General features: G+C 45.2%; 1 protein-coding gene across 1 annotated transcript in view; it reads left to right on the top strand.

The window, feature by feature from the left end:
* The window catches only part of CDH13 (cadherin 13), a 1,108,439-nt gene that overhangs the window by 978,113 nt on the left and 104,229 nt on the right, over positions 1-26,097 (top strand). The window contains exon 9 of the mRNA XM_023226862.2: positions 5,657-5,910. Coding sequence (XP_023082630.1) covers positions 5,657-5,910 — 254 coding nt within the window. The remainder of the gene's footprint in view (positions 1-5,656; positions 5,911-26,097) is intronic.

The following is a 26,097-nucleotide window of genomic DNA, read 5'->3' on the forward strand; positions in this document are numbered from 1 at the left end:
GATTCTCCTGCCTCAGTTTCCTGAGTAACTGGGATTACAGGTACATGCCACCACACCCAGCTGATTTTTCTATTTTTAATAGAGATGGGTCTCACCATGTTGACAGGCTGGTCTTGAACTCCTGACTTCAAGTGATCTGCCTGCCTCAGCCTCCCAAAGTGCTGGGATTACAGACATGAGCCACGGCACCCTGCCAAATCCTGTTTTGCTCATATCTATTTTCCTTGAGCTGTAGCAAACACATGCTGGGGAGGACTGAGCTCCAGGATGTGTGATGGAGACGTCTATTTACCCAAGTTTTATCTTCAAGTTGCAGGTTTGGAAAATTGCCCGACAGCTTTTATAGACTCAGGATTAGCCACAGAGGACCACCAGTGGCTATGTCATTCTATGACTTTTACAGCTTCAAAAGTGCAGCAGCCATGGACACAGACGGCCAGTGCCAGGGTTTCCTAATAACTTTGCCATTGCCCAATACATTAGTGCTTTTATGTACTTCGTGCATCACTGCTAGTCCCCATGAATAATATGCAGTACTGTAATTGCTTATTTGTACACAGTATATTCATATGTAAGAGTACATTACAAACCTAGTCTACATACATATAAGCACGTATTAACAATTCCTTAATTAACTACCGCACATCTACTGTTGTCAAGTACACAATAAAACCTAACCCATATGAATATTGACCCGTACTAGAAATCCTTAATATTATGTAGTACATACATTCGTTCATTGGGCATAGCACATCTCAGTCAAGAAGGCCCTCACCAACAAGGATATCCCCTACCAAATTTTGGCCTCTGAATCTACCAACCTCTGAGAAATCATCATCCCGCTCAGGAGTACTACCTTCCTCACTCCAGTCCTATAACACTTGGGGGTGACTATTCTGAAACTATACCTGGCATCTGGTTCTTACTTCAGGGCCATAAAACTAAGTAAGATCACCCACATGTTCCTCTTAAATAAGACATTTCGATGGGCTAATGACTACCACCCTATTAACCAGCCTTGGCAACAGAGTGAGACTCTGTCTCAAAATAACAACAATAAAAAAATAAATAAAAAAAATAGGACTTGCAGGAAGAAGCCATTCTCCTCTCCCTATATTCCTGCGCTGGTCCATGATGCAATGGCTCTCAAATGCTAGCATATATAAGAATCATCTGCAATGCTAGTTAAAATGCAGATTTCTGGGCTTGCCCCAGACCCACTGTGTCAGAAAATGAGGGAGAGGTGTGCCAGGTGGTTCTGTTGTTCACAGGGCACACCTCTTGTCAAGGGGCATGGCCTTTGGGGAAGGGGTTTCTGTAAGCTTGTCCACCCTCCCTGCAAGTTCCAGGGGAAGAGGTACCCACAGAGGCTGAGGCTCTTGCTGAGTTCAGCTTTGCTAGTGAGTGGACTTCCTTTGCTTTGGAATTGGGATGCAGACTCTCCCTCACCCCACACTGGGTATCTCCCTGGTCAGTAGGAAGGGCCTTGAGCTCTATCTATCTCTCAGCACATGTGAGGCAGAGCCCCAGACCACCTTCTAGAAGCCAGTTAGGCCACTCTCTCTGCTGCTGTCCACTGTGCCAGCCACTGGGGCAACCATTAGGAATGCATTCTGCTGCAAGTAACAGAATGTTAGACTAATAGTGGCTTAACTAATGAAGGGAATTTAAGAATTTTTATAACTAGATGAAGGTAGGCCAGTCCAGGATTGGCCAACAGTTCCAGGTGGCAGAGAGCCAGCAGTGGGGTGCCTCAGATGATTTTGACTTTTTCCTCTTGGACATAAAGTGGCTGCCAAAGCCCCAGGCATCATGTCTTCCCATTGCTGTGTCCTAATGCAGGAAATAAGGAGGCAGCCAGGCAAATGAGAGAAGGTGCTCTCGTGTGACCCTCTCCTCTTATCGGGGCAGAAAACATCCTTTCTAAGGGTACCCTGGCCAATTTCCCATGATGTTTCATTGGCCGATGACAGATTTTCCTTAACTTCAAGGAAAGCTGAGAAAGTGCACATCTGGCCTTTGGACCTTTACAGTGGGTAAGGAAGAGGGTGGGCTGGTGATTGCTGTTGGGCAGCCAAGCACGAGCAGGTCTACCCTAACCACTTAGCAATCCAACATACGCAACAACTATTTGGAGCCTCAGGATGCTGCTGGTTTCTAGTACAGTCCTGCCTCTCAAAAGGACGAAATCCCAGTGGCTCTGACAAATGAGTTCCTGCTTCGTGTTTAAAACCTTCAGATCAGAAACACCCTTAGTTGCTTTCTAAACTGATTCTAAAACCACCAGAAAGTTATTCTTTCAGCTAAATATAATCAACCCTGCATTTTAAGTTTATTTTCTATTTTGTCCTCAAAGAAAGTAGTATCCAGAAAGCATCCCTGATTCCCCAAACCTTTCACAGGCCTAAACATAAATATCCAGTCAGTTCTGGATCCTCCGTCTTCCAGCTAACAAACCCAGATCCTCCGTCCTTCCCATGTGAGTCAGCTTTTCCAGGCTTTAAATTTCCCAGAACAGTGGTTTACACCCTCTTTTGACACTTGAAAAAATATTAATTGAATTGCCTCTCTATAGCTTCCATCAGGAGTATTTTTAATTTCCTCCCATCCCTGACACAGAGGCCCAGCAACAGACAAAGCACATTAATAAGATTGTGTACTTTGTGAGATCATGGAGGGCTTCTTAATCCAATTACAGCCCTCAGAGGGGATTAGGAAGAGAGATCCATGTGTCACCAGCTCCAGGTGGTCTGGCCCTGGGCATCATACAGCTGGAGTTAGTAGATCCCACCTTGGGCAAATGGAAATAAATATTAGCGTGGCCCTGCTCCCTTCCTAAGGCCAGCCTCTCACTGCGTGGCTCCCTCCCTCGCTGCTCCCCTTCCTCTGTGGCATCCTCCACGGCGTAGTTCCTCCGAAGCCAGCGTTCCGTTCAGGGCGTTCCGTTCAGGGAGTGTCAGCCTGGGAACACAGGAGAAAAACTGGGGCTGGGGAAATGACTCTTGCAGCTCTTGCTTCCCCACTCTTCTCCCTCACCATCTTCACAGCTTCTTGTTATTGATATCAACGCTAGGCCTAGCTCCATGGGAAATATTCAGCATTCATCCTGTCCCCTGATCTTTACAACAATCCTCTGTACTAGGATTTTATTGAAGAGAAAGCTGAGACTTCAGGGGCGGCAGTGACTTGCTGGTGGTCCCAGCGTTATGATGCGTCAGGGCCAGGACTTGACCCCCACCCATCTTTCTATTTAATTTAAAAAATAGGGAATTTAAAAGGTAGAAATATCCAAGAATGTTAGATTTTTGCATAATCAAAATGATATATAATTGTGTTGCAAAAGACTAGTGCTAGAGAAAAGCACAAGAATTACTGTCATTCATTCATTCATTCGTGCAATGATATTTCTTTAGAGCTCACTATGGTCCTGACACTGTGCTAGGTGCTCTGTATTCACGGTGAAAGAAATGGTCTCTCTCTACAGCCTCCAAGGTAGCTTATAGTTATCAGAGCAAGAACTTTTGCTGCAAATAGTGATGTCCCCAGGAAAGAAGGAGAGAAGGAGGGAGGGAGGGAATTGTCTCCTTGGGAAAAAAAACAACCAGTGGTCCCCAGCTGAGGAAAAGGAGCTGAGCGGCAAATTGGTTATTTCCAAGCATCTTGACTGTCTCACTTGTCAGCAGATGGCTGGATTCCCCAGAAACCCCACTATCCTTCTGCTTGTGCATAGGTCTCTGGCTCTGGGGAATGAGATGTCAGATCAAACGAGGCCAAGATTGTGATTAGTGCTGGTGTGGGTGGAGATGGCCCTTGGGAAACCGAGGTGCTCGGCATCTCACTGCTGTTCAGAGGACCCACCTTCAGCGTTCTCGTGACCCAACAAGCCAAAGGCTCTGTCCCTTCCAGGATCCTAATTGAGATGAATAGCTGTATTTTCCAAGCATGGCAGCTCCCTGGCCCTGGTTTGAAGTTTACTTTACTGAGGTTGCACATTCTGGCATCACTTGGGATGGACAGAGATCCATTATTAGGATCCATAGAAAGAAGGATAGAATGGTAAATTACTGCTGTGTTACAGGGATCGAACCGAAACACCACTGTGCAGCCACTCAGCGCTAAGAGCTTTGCATCTGTTAACTCTTAAAATCCTATTACTAACCCTGCTGGGAGTTGTTCTAGGTGAAGAGAGGAAGTCCAATTACAACCAGGAAGCATCTCCAGTGTGTGTATGTGTGCACACACTCTCCCACGTGTGGAGTGCTTAGCCCTGAATACATGTCAGCTGTAATTATTATGAAAGTGATTTTATTTGCCTAAGGACACTCTGACCCAACCTGCCAGATTCCACTCCCACCTCGGTGCCAGCTCTTTCCCCAGCATCAGTGGTCCTCATCTCTGCTTTCATTTTCCCACATCCACTGCAACCTCTACAACTGTGGTTGCTTACTTTTAGTTGAGTGTAAATCAAATCTCTTGACTCATTTAGTCTTGTCCTTCTTGCAAGAATACCCATTATGGCATGGATTTGATGGGTTAGCTACTTGTTCCAGTAAGCATTAGGAAAATAACTTGACAGAAGCAGTATGCCCTTGTCTTACCTAAATGTCTCCCCATGCACCCCTGATGGAGCCCCATTCTGGGAAATGCCTGCACCTACCACATCATGTGCTCCCGTGGTTGGGAAAGAGAGTGACAGACACTCAATTGGTAGCACCATTGTATTACTAATGTTTATCATGGAGTTTCTTTGACATCCTCTGGTTTAGTCCACACAGTGGCTGGGGGAGGTGGATACTATCGGCCCACTTTGCAAAATCACCTAGAGTGGTCCTCATCAAGGCTGCCCGTTGACACTGGGGGAGGACAATCCACCATTGTGTGGGACTGTCCTGGGCACGGCTTTGAGTCTAGTATTGCTGTCCCCTGCCCGGCAAATGGCTGTAGAGTCCTCGAGTCAGTTGAAAATGCTCCCATACATTTTCACATGCCCTCAGATGGGCAGGGCCCAGCGGCTTAACTCCACATGGCTCAGACTCTCAAATCCTTTTCCCCACATCATACTCTACTAGAAACCATGCGCCCAGGCTATACTTGAAGGGACATAGAGACCCTTTGACTTTGTGGCAAGTGAGAGAGAAACATTAAAAATAAAACTTTGGTTTTCCTGTTCCATTTGATCCACTGTGATCACAGAGGCAGAGTTATCTTGCTATAAAGCTACTGAAGCTTGGGCTTTATGGTCTTGTTTACCAGAGTCCCCATGGGTGTCGGGGGTGTGGAGTTACAGGTTCCAGGCAGGGAGGCTTTAAGCCTCGCCATTGCCAGGAAGTTGCCTAACAAGATCTCAGAGGGAGGCTCACTAAGGTTCAAGTCACTCACTGCCCAGATCACTAAGGCTCAAGTCATCTGTTGTTATTCATTTCTTAATAAAAAACAAACAGACAAACAAAAAACCAACATCTATACCTAATCTCACATTTTCATGTTTCATATTCTTTGTCTTAAAGATAGCCCCCCAATTACACAGGCTGCCTCCAAAGCCCAGCTCCATCCCTGAAGGCCCACTGTTGCTCGTGGAATTTCAGAGGGAGTTTGTGCAAACCACCTGCCCTTCGTGGCTGGTGTGCATCCTGAGACCCTTCTGTCTGCTTTCCAGCCATTGGACTATGAGATTTCCGCCTTTCACACCCTGCTGATCAAAGTGGAAAATGAGGACCCACTCGTACCCGACGTCTCCTATGGCCCCAGCTCCACAGCCACTGTCCACATCACTGTCCTGGATGTCAACGAGGGCCCAGTCTTCTACCCAGACCCCATGATGGTGACCAGGCAGGAGAACATCTCGGTGGGCAGTGTGCTACTGACAGTGAATGCCACGGACCCCGACTCCCTGCAGCATCAAACCATCAGGTGGGTGAGTGGCTCCGGAACCACAGACGGGAAGTGGGCAGGAATTGCTTTTCCTTTCCAGTCACAGAAGCTGGTTGTCAGGAGCAGATACCATTAAATTAAACTTGTTAACAATCCGGGCAAGTGGGAGGAAAGCGTCATTGCGAGGAGGTTGTGGCTGACGGCTGCAGGGGGCCAGGCTCTCTGGTGAGGGCGATGCTCCCACCTGATTCCAGCCTGGGAGGAGAGTAGCTTCAGGGCTATGTTCCCAAATGACCAGCCAGGTCTGCTGGCCCTGAGCACAGTCCTTGAAGAGGGAGAGGAGGGAGCCACTCCAGGTAGCCTCCTGCATCTCAGAAACTTGCCTACTTTGTCATTAGCACTGCTTCATGACAAATGTTTTAGCTAACTCCATTTATAGATACAGGTATTGCAGATTCATAGAGGTTCAGTACTTGCTCAAGCAGCCCAGCCTGGTGGCAGAGGAATCAGGATGGAAACAGGACACTCTGCAGAGTTCATGCTCCTTCTGGCTGCTAAATGCTCACTGACTGTGAGCTGTCAGGAGGGGAAGGAGCAAAGTCACTTCCTGGTGCTTGGAAATAAACCGTTGGGATTGGTGTTCCGCCTGATGAGGGGCAGGCAAAAATTAATAATAACGATAATGTCTTCAGAAATCTCTGTCTTCCTTTCTTAAGCTCTGCCCGATGTTTAGATAGAAGGCATTTTCATAATGAGATTTAATTAAATGGTCGCTATCTACCCGTGGTGCATCTAATGCTCACAAATAAAAGACACCCTCGTTGGTGCATCGTTTCACAATAAACTTAAATCAGCGTGCAGATCCAAATGCACGCCTGTCTCTGCAGAAGAAAGTTATTAATCTTCCTCCTCCAAAATCTAATCTTCTTCTCATATGAGATACAAATAATCAAGTACTGGACACACTTACAATAAACACACGTCTGATTTTCCTGATTCGAAACACCTAAAAATGTGCAACAGGGACTGAGTCAACCACTTTACTTTGGAGCAAGCTGGCAGAGAAGAAGCAAAAGTTATTTTCCAACCCCAAAAGTGGATTTATTTTTACGGCTAAGCTTTCCGAATGCCAGATGAACTAGACAAGCGTGTGAAATAATACCAAATCCTATAATAATGTGAATCTGAAATAGCCATTCTTTTTTTCCCTTTTTTTTTCTTGTTGCTATCTGACAATGGAAACACACAATTTAAACACCAAAGGGAAAGTCTCTCTTAAGTACTTAGATGGGAAAACTGGTAGTTTAACAGACTACAACGTAGTTGGACAAAGGTAGGATGTCTACAGGTGAGCTTATCTGTCATGTTGTATTTCTACAATTGGAGGTGAAAGCAGGGACACTGAGGGTAATAAAATGAGTTAAATCAGATTGATGTTTTGGACCCTGTGTCTCTGCCATTGCTGGAACAACTTGGGATGCTGCCAGTCATGAAAGAGTTAATGCAATGAGGAGGAGTGGATGGAGGTGTCTAGGACCCAGGACTAGATGTCCCACAAAGATGGGACAGACAGTGGGAGAGGAAGGTCAGGCTGGGTTGTTTGATTAAGACCAGCTCTGCTGACTTGGGCAAAGAGAAAATGTGCTGGAAGACCCTATGGATACTACATATAATGGAGGAATATCTAAAGAACCCACTTGAGATAGCACAGGAGCTAGGGCATCCTTCAGGCTCTAAGTCACAGGAACAGACAGGCTTGCAGTTCAGGATCTCACAGCGAGAATAAACCAGCTCCAGCTGTTTTCCATTCTAGTGTCATTCGGCCCATGGTCACATTCCCAGGGTGGCTCTGCCTTGCTGGAACTGGGGTCATGTGCCTCCCTGCTCCAGGCACCTTGACTAGTGATCAGTCGGGATGATGTTTCCAGATACCCAGCACAGAGGGCGGCTGACTGAGAAGGAGGGGTGAACATCCTGTTTGGCAAATGAAGCTTGCTGCTGGGAGTATGGAGGCAGGCCACAGGTGCAGTCCCAGCAAACTGAGTTAGGAACAGGATTCCAGCCTGGGGAGGGAGGGGCGCCTCGGAGAGCGGACACATTAAGGAGCATCTAGGCCAAGATTTGAGCCGTGGGGAGCAAAGGTCGCGTTACTACTAAATAGCACTGGCAGACAAGGGACTTGATCCCACCGCTGTGCAAGAGAAGGAGGTCGGAGAAAGCAACCTAGAAATGACTCAAGGTGACACCCGTGGGGAGAAGCTGGAACGCAGAAAGTTCTGAGGATCTTCCTGTTTCTCTAGCGAGTGTGATAATCACAGCTGTGGCCTTCCATCACAAGTAACAGGACCCAACTCACAGTGACATAGGCCAAAGGAGGGTCCTGCTTACTCGCATGGGTCACCACACCTAATGGAAAAGTCCATGGGAACGAAGGCCTCCAGCGTGATGGAATTCAGGTGCTCAGACCATATTCCTTCTCCATATCTGGCTCTCCTTTCCCCTGGGTTGTCTCCATGCTCAGCCGTATTTGCCCATCTGTAGAGGGAAGAGGGAAGAGGCACCAGCAACATCTGTCCTTGATCCTACCAGAGGAAAGCGACATCTTCCTTCCTAATCAGTAGCCCAGCCCAAGGCCCAGGTTGAGTCATGAGCACAACTCTCTGAACCAAGCAGATTAGCAGGATGGATTGTGCCACGAGTCCTGGTGCCTGAGCCTGCCACGGACCCCAGCACCCAGCTCTGAGGGTCTGCAGGGGTGGCTACCTGAGGAAGCGCAGGAGGCTCGTCCCAGAGGATGGGAAAAATGCTGAGTAATCAGGAACCACAGAGAGCCACTGGCACCAAGGTCAACCTTGTGAACCCCACAGAAAATAGAGCTGCAATGTGTCTCTGCAGCTGCCTGAGACAGGATTCCAGCCTGGGAAGGGAGGGACAATGTGTCTCTTAGGTCTGCCTAAGAGTTGTAGCATTTACAAATTGGCCTGGCTGAGTGATGGCTGGACTAATCCCTTTCCCAGCCTTGGAGCAAAGTAAATGTGTCCGTGCATGTGCATATGTGTGTATTGCACACATTTCTCTGGCCTCACTCCTCACACATATTCCTTCCTGCTGGCAGCCACAGCGGCCCACATGTGACCCTTTCTCAGCCTGGCACTGGCTGGACCCCCCCGTTTCCCTTCCTCCCTTCCACCCTTCCATCCTTCCCCCCCACCACCTTTCCCTCCTTTCCCTTTCTTCCCCTCCTCTCCTGGAGTAAAGCCGGGAAAACATCACCAACAGGCTGAGCTGTTGTCACGGGAGCTCTTTGGGAAAAAGAGGCTCATGAATTATTTGCAGCCTTTGATCCTGCACACTGAGAAGTGCTGTCCCTGGGGGCCTGTGTGTGCAGCGGAAGAATGGGGCTGCAGAGAGGGGCCAGGGAGGGAGACAGTTTTCTAATCTAATTGTCTATGCTGGGTTACCCAGTCTTCTCAGACAGATGCAACGGCCTTGCACATTGTGGTGTTACTGCTGCTGTTGTAATGATTCTTCAGGGAATAGGCATTGGAAGAAGAAACTTACCTCAAAGAGAACTCTTCCTTCTTCTCCTCCTCCTCCTCCACAAAACAGGAGTCAGGTGTCTCCTGATAACATTGTAGTATCTCTAATATCTCTTTCTTTTTCTTCCTTCTGTTGACTGCTGATGTGATACCTCTGTTCTTCTTAGTTTAAAAGAATTTAAACAAGAGACACACAGCAAAAGAAGTGCAGCATAGAGTAATTTATTGCAACAGAAAAAGAATATGTTGAAAGTTAGGTGCAGAATCGCCACTACACTCTGAGAGAGAGGATTCAGGGTGGGCTGCTCGCCAGAATGAGACAGCAAAGACCCACACCAGGGAGGCTCCCTTCTGGGAGTCTTCATGATTACTCATAAGGAGGTGGAAGAGGCGTTACTAGGAAGCTGTTCTGGGTGGTCTTCCGGGTGCACCTGTGCAGTCACTGTACATGCTCATTCATATGTCACATGTCTCTTTAGCATCTAAAATCTCCACCCAGGGCTGTGTTTTTCACGATTATGATGAGCAAAGAGTCAATTTAAGGACAGGTAAAATGAAAATGTGCATGTTCTCTGAAGGGGAAAGGCTCCACTGAAGACAGCTTTGCTTGAATGAGCTCAGTTACCGTGCAAATCCTGAGACTGACTGTTTTGGCTGTGCGGTCACCACAGTTGCTGCTGCGTCCCGAGAACATGGTCACTTCCTTGACTACCTATCCAGCTTCACTCCTCCTCCTTCCTCTGTCTCTCTGCCTGACTGTCTCTCTCTCTCTCTCTCTCTCCCCCCACCCCACTATCTCTGTCTTTTCTGACATTCCCTGACATTGTTGGATTCAGCTCCAACAACCCCATCTCATCTCACCTTATTTATCAGGCCCTCGAAACTAAAAGCCCCCATGAGAGACTGGGATCCTGAGATCCTGAGATCCTGCGGCGGGGCCTGCCCATCCTAATGGCCACTGTCACCTCATCCCTGAGGGGTCTCCTTCTGTGGTCAAAATGGGAAGCCGCCTCCCCAACCCCAACCCCACCGAAACTTAGGAACACACTTCCAGCTAAGTCCAGCTCCTGGGCCGCGTCCTGCCTCGTGTGAGGAAATGCACGTCTCGGGCACCACCGCTCCTCTGCTGACCGCAGCCAGACACCCTCTCATCTCCCCAGGGAATGCTCAAGTCAGCAAAGGGTACCTTGATCTCCAAGGAAGCTGTGATTCCAAAGACAAGGGATGTCCAAACATCAGAGGGAATTTTCTCACTAAAAAGCCTGGGTTATTAAGACTCGCTAAAAAGCCCTTCACATTGTGTTATTAGCCAAACCAAAATGAACAGCAGTGGTCTAGTGACAGATGAAATTCTTCTTTTTAATGACACTTTCTTCTTATCCTTATTATAAAGTTAAGATAGTTTCTGGAAGAAACTTTTGAAAAGACAGGTAAGAATCAGGAAGATAATAAAGTATCTGTCATCATCTCAGACAAGGAAATCTCTTTTTCACCACTTGGGTCTATCTTCCTCAGTCATGTATGTGAGTATTCTGAGCCTGCCACGGACCCCAGCACCCAGCTCTGAGGGCCTGCAGGGGCGGCTACCCAAGGAAGTGCAGGAGGCTCGTCCCAGAGGATGGGAAAAATGCTGAGTAATCAGAAACCACAGAGAGCCACACATTACCAAAATTGGCTTGCATTATCCACCCTCAAAACTCACCATGTTTATTTCCCAGTATATGCTGAACAGCTTTCTGTCCCAAGAAATAGCCATTATTTTTCATTGCTGAATAGTGTGCTATTATTCCATTACAGGGATATACTCATCTGTTTATTTATTCCCTTGTTGTTGACTATTTACATTGTTTACACTTGTTCACAGTTTTTTAAAACATTAGCGGGCATGCTTGTAGTGAAATTGTTTAATGCATCATTAATATCCTGAAGACAAGTCCCTGAAAATACTTTGGTTGAGCAAAAGTATTACTCTGTATTGTTAATGTTTTTTGGCATATACAGAATTCTTTGTTTTTAAGTCTAGGCAGTCAAATTTATATTTACTATTATTTCTAAATTGATGTCACAGTTTAGAAAGTCCTTCTCCTCTCCAAGATCACGTACATCAGGTCCTAAAACAGAGCAGGTTCCCACTCTCTCCTCTCCATGTGTGATGATGATAAGACTTGCTTCCGCTTTCTGGGTAGCAACTGTCCCCCACCCCAGGTGTACCAGGTAAAATATCCTGATGATATTAGAATATCTCTAATGAGGAGTGGACTCATGTAACTGAACTGGTTTGCTCATTATTGTTAGAAAGAGTAGCTCTGGCTGGGTACGGTGGCTCACGCCTGTGATCCCAATACTTTGGGAGGCTGAGGCAGGTGGATCACTTGAGATCAGGAGTTCAAGACCAGCCTGGCCAATACGTCTCTTCTAAAATAGAAAAATTAGCCGGGTGTGCTGGTGTATCCCTGTAATCCCAGGTACTTGGGAGGCTGAGGCAGGAGAATTGCTTGAACCTGTTAAACCTGGGAAGCAGAGGTTGCAGTGAGCAGAGATCCTGCCACTGCACTCAGCCTGGGCAATAAAGTGTGACTCCATCACAAAAAAAAAAAAGAAAAAGAAAAAGAAAGTACCTCAAAGATAATTATGCAAAATGGAAGTAACTACATTTACTAAACCTTCTCCAACAGTGAAATGAAACACGGGAACTAACCCTTCCATCAGCTCCCGATTTGGTTATGTTAGGGAGGCAACCAGCAGCTAAATCCTTCTGAATAGTGGGGAGGACCCACTTCTTTCTCTCTACAATCAATGGCAACCAAGTAACACTTCCTATTGCAAACATTTTTCAGACAGAACTCATCTTGCCCAGGATCTATAGTAAACAATTCCACAGCAGAGACTTCTGCCTACACTTTGAATACAGAAGATATGTGTTGAAGAAAAAAATTGTTCCTACCCATGTAAAATTTCATATCACTGCTCAACACGTTTTTTGGAAAGGGTCATTCATCCAGGGAGACCTGCAAGTATGTGTCAAGCATTTTATCTGTGGGGACTAAGTTTGGCTGAACATAACAGGAAAATTCAAAATGACAGTGGCTCAGAGCAGATAGAAGTTGACTTTTATTTTTTTCTCACATAAAGTAGGTCTAGAGCAGGCCTGGCAGTCCAGGGACAGTGGCAGCCCCACACGGCCCCACACAGGGTTCTACTTGCTCACTATTTTACCAAGTCTAGACTGGCACCCTCTTCCTCATGGTCTTTTATGGTTGCTAGTGCTCCAACTTTCATATCTGCTTTCTAGACAGCAGGATGGGAAATGGGGAAAGAAGAGGGATACTCCCTCTCTTTTAAGGAGACTTTCTGGAATCAACCACATTTTTATTTAAATCTTGTTGGCCAAAATTGGTCACATGGCCACACCTAGCTACAAAGGATTATGGGAAGTATGGTCATTTGACTGGGTAGCAATATGTCTTGCTTTTTAAACCAAGGTTCTTTACTAAGGAAGAAAGGAAGAATGGATATTGTAAGGTAGATAGCACTTTCTGCCATGAACGCCTTTTTAGTTGAAATCTTTCTACTTAATAAATAACTACAGGGTACATTTTAAAAGGGAAAAATATCCCATGATATTAGATATTTGCATAATCAAAATAATAGATGATGTTGCTAAAGACTAGTGCACGAGAACAGCGTATGGATTGCAATGATGCATTCATTCATGCCATGGTATTTGTGGAGAGCCCACTGTGGACCTGACACTGTGCTAGGTGTGGTGAATTCGCTGTTGAAAGAAATAGACTCTGTCTACAGCCTCCCAGGGAGCTTATCGTCATAACAGCAAGAACTTTTGCTGCAAATGATGGTGTCCCTATAAAGGAAGAAAGAAAGGAAGAGAGGAAGAAGGAATTAAATAAATTGCTTCCTTGGGAACTAAGAACCAATGATCCCCAGCCAAGGAGACGGAGCAGAGTGGCACAAACTGCTTTTTCCCCTACACCATGCCTGGCTCACTTTCAGCAGATGGCTGGATTCCCCAGAAGCCCTGCTCTCCTCCTGGCTGTGCATAGGTCTCTGCCTCTAGGGAATTGGGTGCCAGACCAAACTCGGCCAAGATTTTCACAACCCCCTGCAGACATGGGTTTTGAGAATGATGGTAGTAATATTGCTGCTGGGATGATTAAAATACCTAACATTTTTATATAGAACTTTACCAAAAGCACTGTTACCAGTCTTCTTGTAACCACCCTGTAAATGAGAACATCTTGGTCTCCCTTTTTACTGATGAGGAGAGCAGAACCTCCCTGAGCTAATGTGGTAAGTTAATGTGGTGAATGAGTACACAGGAGCTTCATCCACACCACTGCGCCTACTGCTGATGTTGGCTTAAGGCTTTTTGAGCATCTCTTAGTGTAACTTCACCAAGCTTCACACTTCCCCAATCCTTGGCATAATTGTCCATCTTCCCACTAGACTTTGTGCTCAGAGAGAGTAATAGTCATCTTTTTATCTCCTTCCCTGATGAACCACCAGAGCTTCCTCAGTACCACTGAGTTAATTAAGCACTTTAGGCACAGGACTAAGACCTTCAGACTTTCCATGGGCCTACAAAAACATCAGGTACCTGAATACATAGTCTATTGCCTCCAAAATTCAAAAAGAAAGCAGGAAAATTGAAATTAATAAATATCAACTGTCCACGGAATCATGACAACTCTAGCAGGTTAAATATAATATTTGCAAAAGTGTCTTCACATTTGCAAACTATTTGTAGCTCTCACCTTGCAAGAATGGCAGGTAAATTTTAGATGATTATTAGTAGAATATTTCTTATAGCACAGTAATTCCTAAAGCAAAAGTATAAAAATAATTTCAAACATGTTATAGGAAACAAATGTGTTTTTACTGTGGGTACATTTTAGTACATTTGATACAATTTGGGGTGAGACCACCATAAACAGAGAAAAATTCTTAAGGGCTCAAATGTCTGGAAACAACCGAAACCCAGCATTAGGGCTGGTGCATGACCAGTACTCAGTAACCAGGTAGAACAGATTAATGGCGGCTGGGTTGGGGGTGACTGCATGCACACATTTTTCAGCGTAGGTAGACATAGGATGACCGAATGTGATGGCTCATGCTTGTAATCCCAGCACTTTGGGAGGTCGAGGTGGGTGGATCGTTTGAGGTTAGGAATTCAAGAACAGCCTGACCAACATGGCGAAATCCAATTTCTACTAAAAATACAAAAAAAGTTTGCTAGGCGTGGTGGTACTTGCCTGTAGTCCCAGCTACTTGGGAGGCTGAGGCAGGAGAATCGCTTGAACCTGGGAGGTGGAGGTTGCGGTGAGCCAAGATCATGTCACTGCCCTCCAACCTGGGTGACAGAGCGAGACCCCATCTAGGAAAAAAAAAATGTAGACATAGCTTGTATTAGTCCATTCTCAAATTGCTAAGCAGAAATGCCTGAGACTGGGTAACTTATAAAGAAAATGATTTAATTGTCTCATGGCTCTGCAGGCTGTACGGGAAGCATGGCAGCATCCACTCAGCTTTTGGGGAGGCCTCAGGAAACTTAAACTCATGGCAGAAGGCGAACAGGGAGCCGGCACTTCACATGTCCGGAGCAGGTGGGCCAAAGTACTACACACTTTTAAACAACCAGATCTCGCAAGAACTCACTATCCTGAAGACACCACCAAGGAGGGATGGTGTTAACTCCCCTGATCCCATCACCTCCCACCAGGCTCCAACATTGGGGATTATATTTCAATATGAGATTTGGGTGAGGACACAGATCCAAACCACATCACAGGTTTTGTTTTCTTTTAATCTTCAAACATTGACTAATGTCTACCAACCATGAAAACATTTGCATTTGGCCTTGTTTTAAACCAATCCCAGGAAGGGTAACCAATCCTAGTAGGGAGACTTTAGAAGGACGTACAGGTCTCTCACAGAACTTTCCAAGTCCATGAAAGTTACATTAAAGAGCCATTTCCATCAGCCAACCCTTTTTCCGAAGCCTTGATCCAAATTGAGCCTATTCTTTGAACACAGAATATCTGAATCAGATCCAAATTAAATTCTCGTGTCTTTGAAAACTACAACTGCTTTGTCCTGCTTTCTTTGGGACTCAGTCTTTTTTAAGTCATTTCCTTCCTCCTAGTCTTTCGGACCTGGATGCTTTTTAACTTTACAGTAGAATTCATTCATGCATTCAAACTGGTAAAGAATACAGCATAGAATAATGACATTGCAGCCCCAAAAGATTTGTTAAAATGCCCAATTTCCATTTTTACTGGTCTTCTCATGATTCATCAAGTCCTTTTCTTTAACACCTTGTTTAATCTAATATTGGAGCTCATTCAAAGGAAATCATGAAAAATGATGGGAAATTAAGCAAAAGCCATCATTGACTGGCTATGGGACATTTTATTCTGTATCTTCTAAGACCTTTGGAAGTAAAGGCAAAAATCAGCTCTCTTGAAAATGTGAATTTTGTCATCACTGGCATTCTCAGAAACGTAGGAGTTCAAAAATATGTAGTAGCCTACCATTTATTGGGAGGAAGGAGGGTTTCTAATCCCAAAAGCAGGTTTCAAAACCAGATTTAAGAGTTTGGATTGGGTGACTCCCACCTTTTAAATTTTAATCAGAAGTTAAAGACCAAATAATAACATTTCTACCTGGGGAAATTAAGAGCAGGCCTTCATGTACTAAACTATATTGCTAACGCTTCATCTTAATTAAATGTGGTTACTGACCTCAATAAAAGGATCTGGGATGAGGTCATTGTTTTGGTTCTTGTTTTCAATGAGTTAATATTTTTTTCTTTCTTAAGTCAAGAAGCACAGAGTTTGAAGCGTAAATGGATTGTTTACAGTAGTGCCTCTGTGATTTTTCATTAAAGTGATATTCTTCCATCGTAAGATTATGGTAGCAATACATTCTATTGCCTGTTCTGCTGTGGAATTTTTAAATTATTTATGCAAATATGGTAGCACAGGTCTTATTTTTAGTGGTCAGATTTTCTGTTATGAAGATGCTGGGGAAAACAAAGCCTCACAAATTAAACTATGGGATTTTTAAAGTTTTAAGAGCTTCGTTAGCTAAAAATAGAATCCTGGCTTTTATAATGGTCCAGAGACTGAAGATTTTCATTATTCATGTCAATTAAAGGTGCTCGATTTGGTTAATATGAAACATCTGGCCATTTGGGTAAACAGATGAAAGGCTATTTTACAAAGCAACCACCTACATATGTTGTTATAAATTTGCCATAGGCCAGACTTTCATTATTGAAAACATGGTTTCAAATTGGCTATATTTGAATATAATTATCAGGGTCCTTCTTGTCAGCCTTAGAAATTAATCCTCAGAACCAATATAGAAAATATTGACACATGTTAATATTGTTCCTTGACCAATATTTTCTAAGCTGTTAAATCTACTTAGCTTTTTTTTCTTAATAAACCCATTTGAAATAGATGAGGATTGCTACATAAGCTACTAACATTGCACTGATTGAAAAAGCCACACATTTCAGGATTGCAACTGAAGTCAGTTGCATAGGGAAAATAGCTGATTTATTATCTGAGTTTGTCTGTCAATCACCAACACCCATCAGCCAGCAAGCACGAGGAGCTTATCATGGCATTAACCCTAACACAGGTAATGAAACCACAGGCGGTGACTCATGTAACTAATTCAAGAAATGCATTTCATCATCTGCTCCCAATTTGCTTTCCAAATGAATCTCAAAGCTTGTATTTTCAAGTGATGAGGCTCTAAACTACAGTCCTCCTACAAAGGCTTAATTTGGGGGATTTCCTCATGCGTTCCAATAGCGTTGGCAGGAACCTCACTAGAAGATCCGACCTCCTTATATGGCTGCTTCTAAGTATTCTTGAGTCCCTGCGTGTAGTCTGCACATGTGAAAGGGGGACCTAGGGATTTGGACTAGGGCTGTGGCAGGAGAACCTATCTCTGCATTCATTCATCCCACACCTACAACATACTGGGTGTTTTTCTAGGCTTTGGGGGATACAGCAGCCCCAGAAACAATTAGAAGTATCTGTTGGCCGGGAGCAGTGGTTCACACCTGTAATTCCAGCGCTTTGGGAGGCCAAGGCGGGTGGATCACCTGAGGTCAGGAATGTGAGAACAGCCTGACCAACATGGTGAAACCCCGTCTCTACTAAAAATATGAAATTAGCCGGGCGTGGTGGTACATGTCTATAATCCCAGCTACTCGGGAGGCTGAGGCAGAAGAATCGCTTGAAGCCGGGAGGCGGAGGTTGTGGTGAGCCAAGATCACGCCACAGCACTGCAGCCTAGGCAACAAGAGCAAAACTCCATCTCAAAAAAAGAAAAAAAAAATCTGGTATGGAAATCATATTCCTGTGGAAGAGAGAAAAAGAATGAGACAATTGATAAATACAATAAATGGCATAGTAGCTGGTGATTAACGCAAAGAAAGAAAGCAGAGAAGGAAGGAGGGGAGTCGTTACTCTAGACAGGGGGTCAGCACAAGCCTCACCAATGCTGTGACGCTGCAGTGAAGAACTGGAGGAAGTGGGGGTGAGCCACACAGCTGTCCAGGGTGGAGAGGTCCAGGTAGCGGAGGCAAATACAAAGGCCCCAAGGCAGAGTGTGCAGGAGTGTGCCCAGCACACAGCGAGTTGGGGGAAGGTGGGAGATGAGGCTGATGCTCTGGAGAAGATGGAGAAAGTGTTAAGCAGGTTGGTGGGATTAGGAAAGAGGGGCAGTTAAGGGAAAGGGAGACAGAGGCAGAGCACAGGACTGGAGTGGAGGGTGCCATAGTAATCCAGGTAAGAGGCCACATCGGTCTGGGCAGGGATGGTTGCAGGGCAGGCAGTGAGAAACAGCAGATACTGAATTTGTTGTTGTTCTTGTTTTATTTTTGAGACAGAGTCTGGCTATGTCTTTCTGGCTGGAGCGCAGTGCCAGAATTTTGGCTCACTGCTACTTCCACTTCCTGGGTGCAAGTGATTCTCATGCCTCAGCCTCTGGAGTAGCTGGGATTACAGACATGCACCACCACACCCAGCTAATTTTTGTATTTTTAGTAGAGACTGGGTTTCACCATGTTGGCCAGGCTTGTCTCGAACTCCTGGTCTCAAGTGATCCATCTGCCTCGACCTCCCAAAGTGCTGGGATTATAGGCGTGAGCCACTGCACCAGGCCCTGAATGTTTTGAAGGTACTGGTGACAGGGATTTGCTAACCAACTGTGCCGTGTGTGTGTGTGTGTGTGTGAGAGAGAGAGAGAGAGAGAGGGTAAAGATTGACTCCAAGACTTTTGTCCAAGCAGTTGAAAGCACAGAGGGCACATCTATGAGCTTTGCAAGCTCCCTGGAGAAGTGGCGAAGGAACTTGGGGGAGGGAAGTACAGGAACTCAGTCTTGCTCTTGTTGAGTTTGAAGTAGATAAAGGGAGCACATGAGCTGGGTATCAGGGGGCGTTTCTGCTAGAGGTAAAAGCCTGGGTGTCATCAACATCCAGATAGAATTTAAATCATTGAGACTATGATCCCCAAAGAGAGAAGTGAACGTAGGGCTGTGGCCCAGCCCTGGGACACTCTCATGTTGGGAGGAGTGGCCCTGCCTGGCGCTGTGTCGCATGAGGCACTGCTTCCTGAGAATCCCCTTAGAGCCTTGCAAAGAAAAGTACATAGCTGGCCGGGCGCGGTGGCTCACACCTGTAATCCCAGCACTTTGGGAGGACGAAACAAGTGGATTGCTTGAGCCCAGGAGTTTGAGACCCACCTGGGCAACATGGCGAAACCCCATCTCTACACACAAATAGAAAAATTAGCTGGGCATGGTGGTGCATGCCTGTGATCCCAGCTATTCAGGAGGCTGAGGTGGGAGGATCGCTTGAGCCTGGGAGGGAGAGGTTGCAGGGAGCTGACATTGCACCACTGTATGCCATCCTGGGTGACAGACCCAGTCTCAAAAAAAAAAAAAAAAAAAAAAGTTCTTTGGCATAAATACAGCTGGATTTGAATTCCGTCTCTTTTACTCACAAAAGGTTCGACATCCCTTCCTCTTCTATAGGACAGGGATGATCACACCCACCTCACAGGGGTGTCCAAAATATTAATGAGATAATGCTCTGTCAGATTTCTAGACTTTATATTTAGCTTCTCTTCACATTTGCCTTTTCTATTTAATTATGTTCTAGCCTTTCCTCCTGGTCCCTGTTCTTTTCCCCAATCATTTTAAACATAACTATTTTATAGTCTAGATATTTGTTAAATTCAGAGATTTCTCTCCTTTTTCTTCAGAGCCTAGCTGTGGGTTTCCATGGGTGAAAGGCTCACAGTTTACTCAACATTGCTCACTGTCTGTTGCAGAAAGGGCATCTGCTTTTGCCTAGTCCACCAGATTGTAGGCACAGGCTTGGCCCAGAGCATCTGCCACGCAGGCTGAACTCATTTCTATTCTTGATCCAGGGATCCACAGAGTCACAGCATTTCTGATCCTATCTTTAAGTTTACAGAAGAAGAAATGGGCCAAAGAGGAAAAGCAGCTTGTGCACGTCAGCACCATGCTGAGTCATATGTGAGCTGGGCACAAAAGGAAAAATCAGTAACAATGATCCTGCTTTATTTAAAAATCTGATGTTTTGCTTATTATGAATTTTTGCAATTTTTTTTTTTTGAAACAGAGTCTCAGTCTATTGCCCAGGCTGGATTGCAGTGACACGATTTGGCTTACTGCATTCTCCTGCCTCAGTCTCCTGAATAGCTGGGACTACAGGCATGTGCTACCACACCTGGCTAATTTTTGTATTTTTAGTAGAGACAGGGTTTCATCATGTTGACCAGGCTGATCTTGAACTCCTGACCTCAAGTGATCTGCCCACCTCAGTCTTCCTAAATGCTGGGATTATAGGCATGAGCCACCATGCCTGGCTAATTTTTGCATTAGTTTTGATTTCTAAAATACTGCATGAAAACATCTATCTGAATGATTGAGTTTTTCAGTGTCTCCTTAACACTTGTGACCAAGATCAGGGCCTGGCTTGACTCTCCCTAGTCCAGCCCAAAGGGAGGCATTGGGGTGGAGTGCCTTCTCTTGCCCTGATGGTCTGCCCAGAGCCACACCATGCCCTCTGCAAGTCACAGCCCTGTTCTGTAGCATTCTTGGCTCTTTGTGTCCTGCAGAGATTTACCTGGTTGCTGGCCTATGTCACCTGTTCCTGTTTTGTGACAGAGACACTCTTTAGTCTGGGGGCTGAATATGCAAATATTTAACTCTTACATCATAAGCACCCATCCTCACAGAGGGCAGCTGGGGACAGTCATAACAGCAAGTCTGCTGTGGAGGTCATCACGGGCACTGCAGAAGACTCAAATTTGTGGAGGGGATTTGGAGTGGATGTTTTTCATTCCTGGCTGCTCCCCATCCTTTATCGTCTGTCATAGCATCCTAACCCTCTTTTGGAGAAAACCCTGTTTTGTGCAGTGTTGGTGGGAGGTAGTAACCCACTCCCATTCTCTCCCAATGTAGCAGGAGTGGATATGGGACATGAGACAACTCCAGCAAACTGGATGCTCTTTCATGAGTGATTGGGGGGTGAGCAGAGGTCATGTTCATTGCATGGGAAGCACAACATGAGAACTCGGCTGTTCTCTTTGTGGTGGTCCCTAATCCCTCCCTCCCTCCCCTTGAGTTCTTTTTGGTGGCTACTCATTTTTCCAGTCTGTCCTCTGGCTTTCTGTCCATTCTATGATGGCTAACATCAACCTGGTCTGTTCTTGTTTTATTCCACCTAACATAGCCCATGCTGGTTTCTGTTGCTTGCGACCATGAATCCTGACAGACAGCAGACTAGGAATGATTAGAGGTTCTGAATTGTCACGTCCTCTTTTGCTCAGAGGAATAGTCTCCTCTGATTCATTTCACTTCAGACATTCAACTGGATCCTAAACTTGTTTGGGTGACAGAGTATCCACAACTCATGGTGTTATGGATACCATGAGTATCATGTGGATACCATGATACCACAGTGTGATGTACTTTGCAGAGCATCTTAAAATACTGATAAATTTAATCCCAATGCCCAAACTAGGAACAGTTTTACTAGCAGAAAATATGACTGTGTTATATGTGTGCTCTAGAAAAACTGCAAAATCAAGCCTACCTCCACCAAAGGGCCAAGTTGCAAACGTTCATAAATCAGTTGTTCATCTCCTACATTTAATAGCAGCTCACCGTCCATTCATTGGCACTGTCATCTCTGAATGCTTGCTTATAGGCAAGCAAACAGCAGGTGGCAAAACTTATTATTTAGAAACTTCTATCTGCCCCCTTGGATTTTACCAGGAATGAGGAAGAGACTGTTGTCATGAGATTTAAGCAGTGAGGTACCCAGGGCTGGCTTGTGGAAAGTAAAAAAAAAAAGAAAGAAACTAAGTCCATAAGACATGAAAACCAAAAATTTTACAAAAACACCCCTACCAGTCTCAAAGAGATACCTTTAGTAAATGACTACACATTATGCTCTTTTTGCTAAAAATGCTAATCAGTTAATTTAATGCTATGTACCACGCACAGTGTTCTAAACACCTTCCCTGAATTCTTTTCTTCTTTATCCATTGCAGTGGCTCTATGACCTAGATATTATTATTTCTCCCCATGTTTCAGGTAGGGAAACTGAGGCCCAGTGAGATTAAAAATCTGCCCAAGGTTACACTTCTGGAAGATGGACACATGGGGATTTGTGCTCAGGAAGTCTGGCACTAGTATGGCAGTTGTGGTCCCTGGGCTATGTGCTTTTCTTTTCTTTTTTCTTGTCTTTTTTTTTTTTTTTTTTTTTTTTTTTGAGATGGAGTTTCACTCTGTTGCCCAGGCTGGAGTGCAGTGGCGCAATCTCAGCCTACTGCAATCTCTGCCTTCTGGGTTCAAGTGATTCTCCTGCCTCAGCCTTCTGAGTAGCTGGGATTACTGGTGCGTGCCACCAGGCCTGGCTAATTTTTGTATTTTTTAGTAGAAATGGGGTTTCACCATATTAGCCAGGGTGGTCTTGAAGTCCTGACCTCATGATCCACCTGCCTCGGCCTCCCAAAGTGCTGGGATTACAGGTGCAAGCTACTGTGTCCAGCCAGCTATGTGCTTTTCTTTGCAAGGCTGTAAGAGACCAGAGGTCTGTCCTTTCCTGTGCAGCCACTCTGGGGTGGTTTCTAGAGACAGCCTGAATCTTGGATGGAATAAAAAGAGTCAAGGTCAGTTTCCTTTGCTTCCATAAGGAAAACACATCCTTCAAGTCTGAGAGTCTCTATTTGCCTATAGTAAGTTTGGCAAAATTAGGAAGTTTATGATAGAGCCTTGTTCTCCCTAACGCAGTCACAGGAATAGAATGCACAGGGAAGTGGGCATGAAATAGTTAAATGGAAAAAAACCGTGATACACAGAGTCTGTAAAAGCGTTTAGTATCATCAACCCATGCAACAAGTGCATGTCCAGCAGGCCAAGCCATCCCTGTCATCAGATGATGGCAGGAAGAGCCTCTGCTATGAAAAGAGCAAGCCGGGAAGAATGTATCCCTAGGGACTTCCTGCAACCTTGACTCCAGGGAGCAACCTTGAGTCCGTGGAGGTCTGGCCAGACTCCCTCCCTGAGCTCTTACAGGCATCTGGCAGCAGTGATTTTTGCTGTGGCTATCAGCAGTGAAAGCTGTCATAAATCCATCAACTAAAATCAGAAACGGAACACACAATTTTATTCTGAAAAACAGAAGTCGGAGACAGCAAGCTATTGGGTCTGGTTGTAAGTGCACACACAGGGCACGCTTCTCTGGCTTCAGTTTGGTTTGGGAGGCAGAAGAGCAGAGAGGTGAGGACGGCTGTCATTAAGTCAGATTTCCTGAGCGTGAATCTCAGTGTGAATTTCTTTGGGTAATTTCCTGAATCTTCCTAAGCCTTATTGTCTTCCCCTGTATAAAGGGGGTAATCAGAGACCCACAGGGTTGTTGTGAAATGAAGGGTGATTTAATGCAGAAGGTTCAGGGAACAGTGCCTGGGACAAAGTAAATGCCAGCTACTATATTGTAACCTTGAGCAATTTGGTGTGGCTATAAGAGAAAGCGGCCAACCTAGCCTGGCTGTTTTAGGGAAGTGGATCAGATATGCTGGTGAAAGAAGACAGGAGATGGAAGGAGCCAGGCCGGCCCAGGTCCGTTCGACTCCTGGGGACAGTGTGCACTCTACCCTGGGGCCTGCGTAGACTCAGGATATGCTGATTTGGGATCTGGCTGCTAAGTTAACAGCACTGTTGTACGGAACTGTGCTGGTCTTGAACTCCTGACCTCGTGATTCACCTGCCTCAAAGAACTTCTCAACAGGGAAACATTTCTTTCTTTTGTTTTGCAAGAGAAAACACTGTTTAAAAAACAAAAAATCGTGTTCAGTAGAATACTCAGGTTCTTTAAACACCCGTAATATCTTTTTATAATTCTGTGTAAGGAGGGATCTTCATGTGCAGCGGGCCCATTTCATCTCTGTTCCCCATTCACTCATATTCTTTGTGTCTGGGGCTTCTTTTGAAATCTGTAAAGGTGGGAGGACCAGGGGATCCAGCAGGGTGAGCTCATGAGGAGACGTCCCTCGAGTCCACACTGGATCCACCTGGAACTCCCACCAGGGAGTTCACTGGGAGTGGGGACTTGGCAGCTGCCAGGGCAAATCTCTAGGCAAGTGATTACGGTTTGTTGCTTCACCCTAAAGTTATAAAGATGAAACATTTTACAGCTCAGAAAGTAAATATTTCCCAAATACTTAAAACATAGATTACCTAGTCACTGGTAAAACACAGCACCTAGCCTTCGTCTCCAAAATATATCTAGAATCTCTGCAGTTCTTGCAACTGCACTGCACAAACTTTGTCTAAGCCACCACCATCGTCCACCCAGATGACAATAATTGCCCTAACTTGTCTCTCATTCTTACAAGGTACCATCCACATCAGGGTGATCCTGTTAAACTGAAGCTCACATATCATATCTCCGCTGATGAAACCCTTTAGTGCCTCCCATTTCACACTAAGTAAAACCCAGACCCTCTGCCCTGGCCCAGGAAGCCCCCTGGCTGGCCTTGGCACAGAGCTTCCTCTCCTCTCACTCCTCCGTCAGTCTCTCCTCCAACCACACAGCCTTTCTTCCTCAAGCTTCTTTCCCATTCAGGAACTGTGCACACATCATTCTCTCTGCCTTGAATTACAGTTGATCCTCATTATTCATAAATTCCATATCTGTGAACTCACCTACTCAATAGAATATATTTGTCACCCCAACATTAATACTTATGGTGCTTTCATGGTTATTCTTGGAGGAGTGCAGAGCAGGGAAAAATTTGAGTTCACCTGATGTGCACATTCACAGCTGAGCTCAAACAAGGCCTTCTTTTACTTTGCCTTCTTATTTCAGCTCTCATACTACAAATAAGTGCCGTTTTTGTGATCTGTTTAGTGCCATGGCTTTTCTTTTTATTTTTGTGTGTTTTGTTCACAATTTTGCTGTTTGAAATGGCCCTGAGCACAGTGCTGAAGTACTCTCCAGCGTCTCTGGGCGCAGAAGGCTGCGCCATGCCTTACAGAAGAAACACGTGTTAGCATAACCTTCCGTCAGGCATGAGTTACAGCTCTGCTAGCCATGAGTGCAATGTTAGTGATCAACTGTATATATTAAGGAAGGTGTCTTTAAGCAGAAGTGCACATAAAACAAGGCCGTGTCTTGATGAGTTGACAAACATGTTGTGACCAGAGGCTTGCAGGAACCTAACCGTGTATTCCTCCTGAGAGCAATGGTTTGGTGTTTGCATAGTTTTTTGGGCTTTTTTGTTTGTTTGTTTTGTTTTGTTTTTGAGACAGAGTCTCACTCTGTCACCCAGGTTGGAGTGCAGTGGCACAGTCTCGGCTCACTTCAACCTCCACCTCCCATGTTCAAGCAATTCTCCTGCCTCAGCCTCCTGAGTAGCTGGGATTACAGGCATGCGCCACCGTGCCTGGCTAATTTTGTGTTTTTAGTAGAGACAGAGTTTCACCATGTTGGCCAGGCTGATCTCAAAGTCCTGGCCTCAAGTGGTCCACCCCACCTCGGCCTCCCAAATTGCTGGGATTACAGGCATGAGCCACTGTAGCAGTTTTATAGGACGTAGCTATGGTGAATAACAAAGATCAAGTGTACTTGCTTGCCTGCACATTCACTACCTGTCTCCCCACACTAAACTGTAAGCCCCTTGAGGGCAGAGACCATGTTAGTCTTCAAGTGGGCCTGGTAAATAGTAGGAACTCAGTAAATGTTTGTTTAATTAATGAATGAATGGCAAATAAATTATTTCCAAAGACAATATTTAACCAGGCTGTAGACTGTAGTGTGTCCTGTTCAGGAGTTAATATTTAATATGTCTTTGCAAAGGATAAAAAAGGATTTCCATCAGGGTCTGACTTTAATATAAACAGTGCAAATGAATGCTAATTAAATATCTTCACTTAATTATTATTTGATGCTCTTCCTTGGTTTGAGCCTCCCCTTTGGGCTTAAGATAGAAGAAACTGCTTCTGTTTCTTTACTTTGTCCCAGTGTCACTGGCTAGGCACCGTTGGTTTTTTTTTGTTTGTTTGTTTGTTTTTTGAGACGGAGTCTGGCTCTGCCGCCCAGGCTGAAGTGCA

Source organism: Piliocolobus tephrosceles, chromosome 17 (genome assembly GCF_002776525.5).
Source record: "Piliocolobus tephrosceles isolate RC106 chromosome 17, ASM277652v3, whole genome shotgun sequence".
NCBI lineage: Eukaryota > Metazoa > Chordata > Mammalia > Primates > Cercopithecidae > Piliocolobus > Piliocolobus tephrosceles.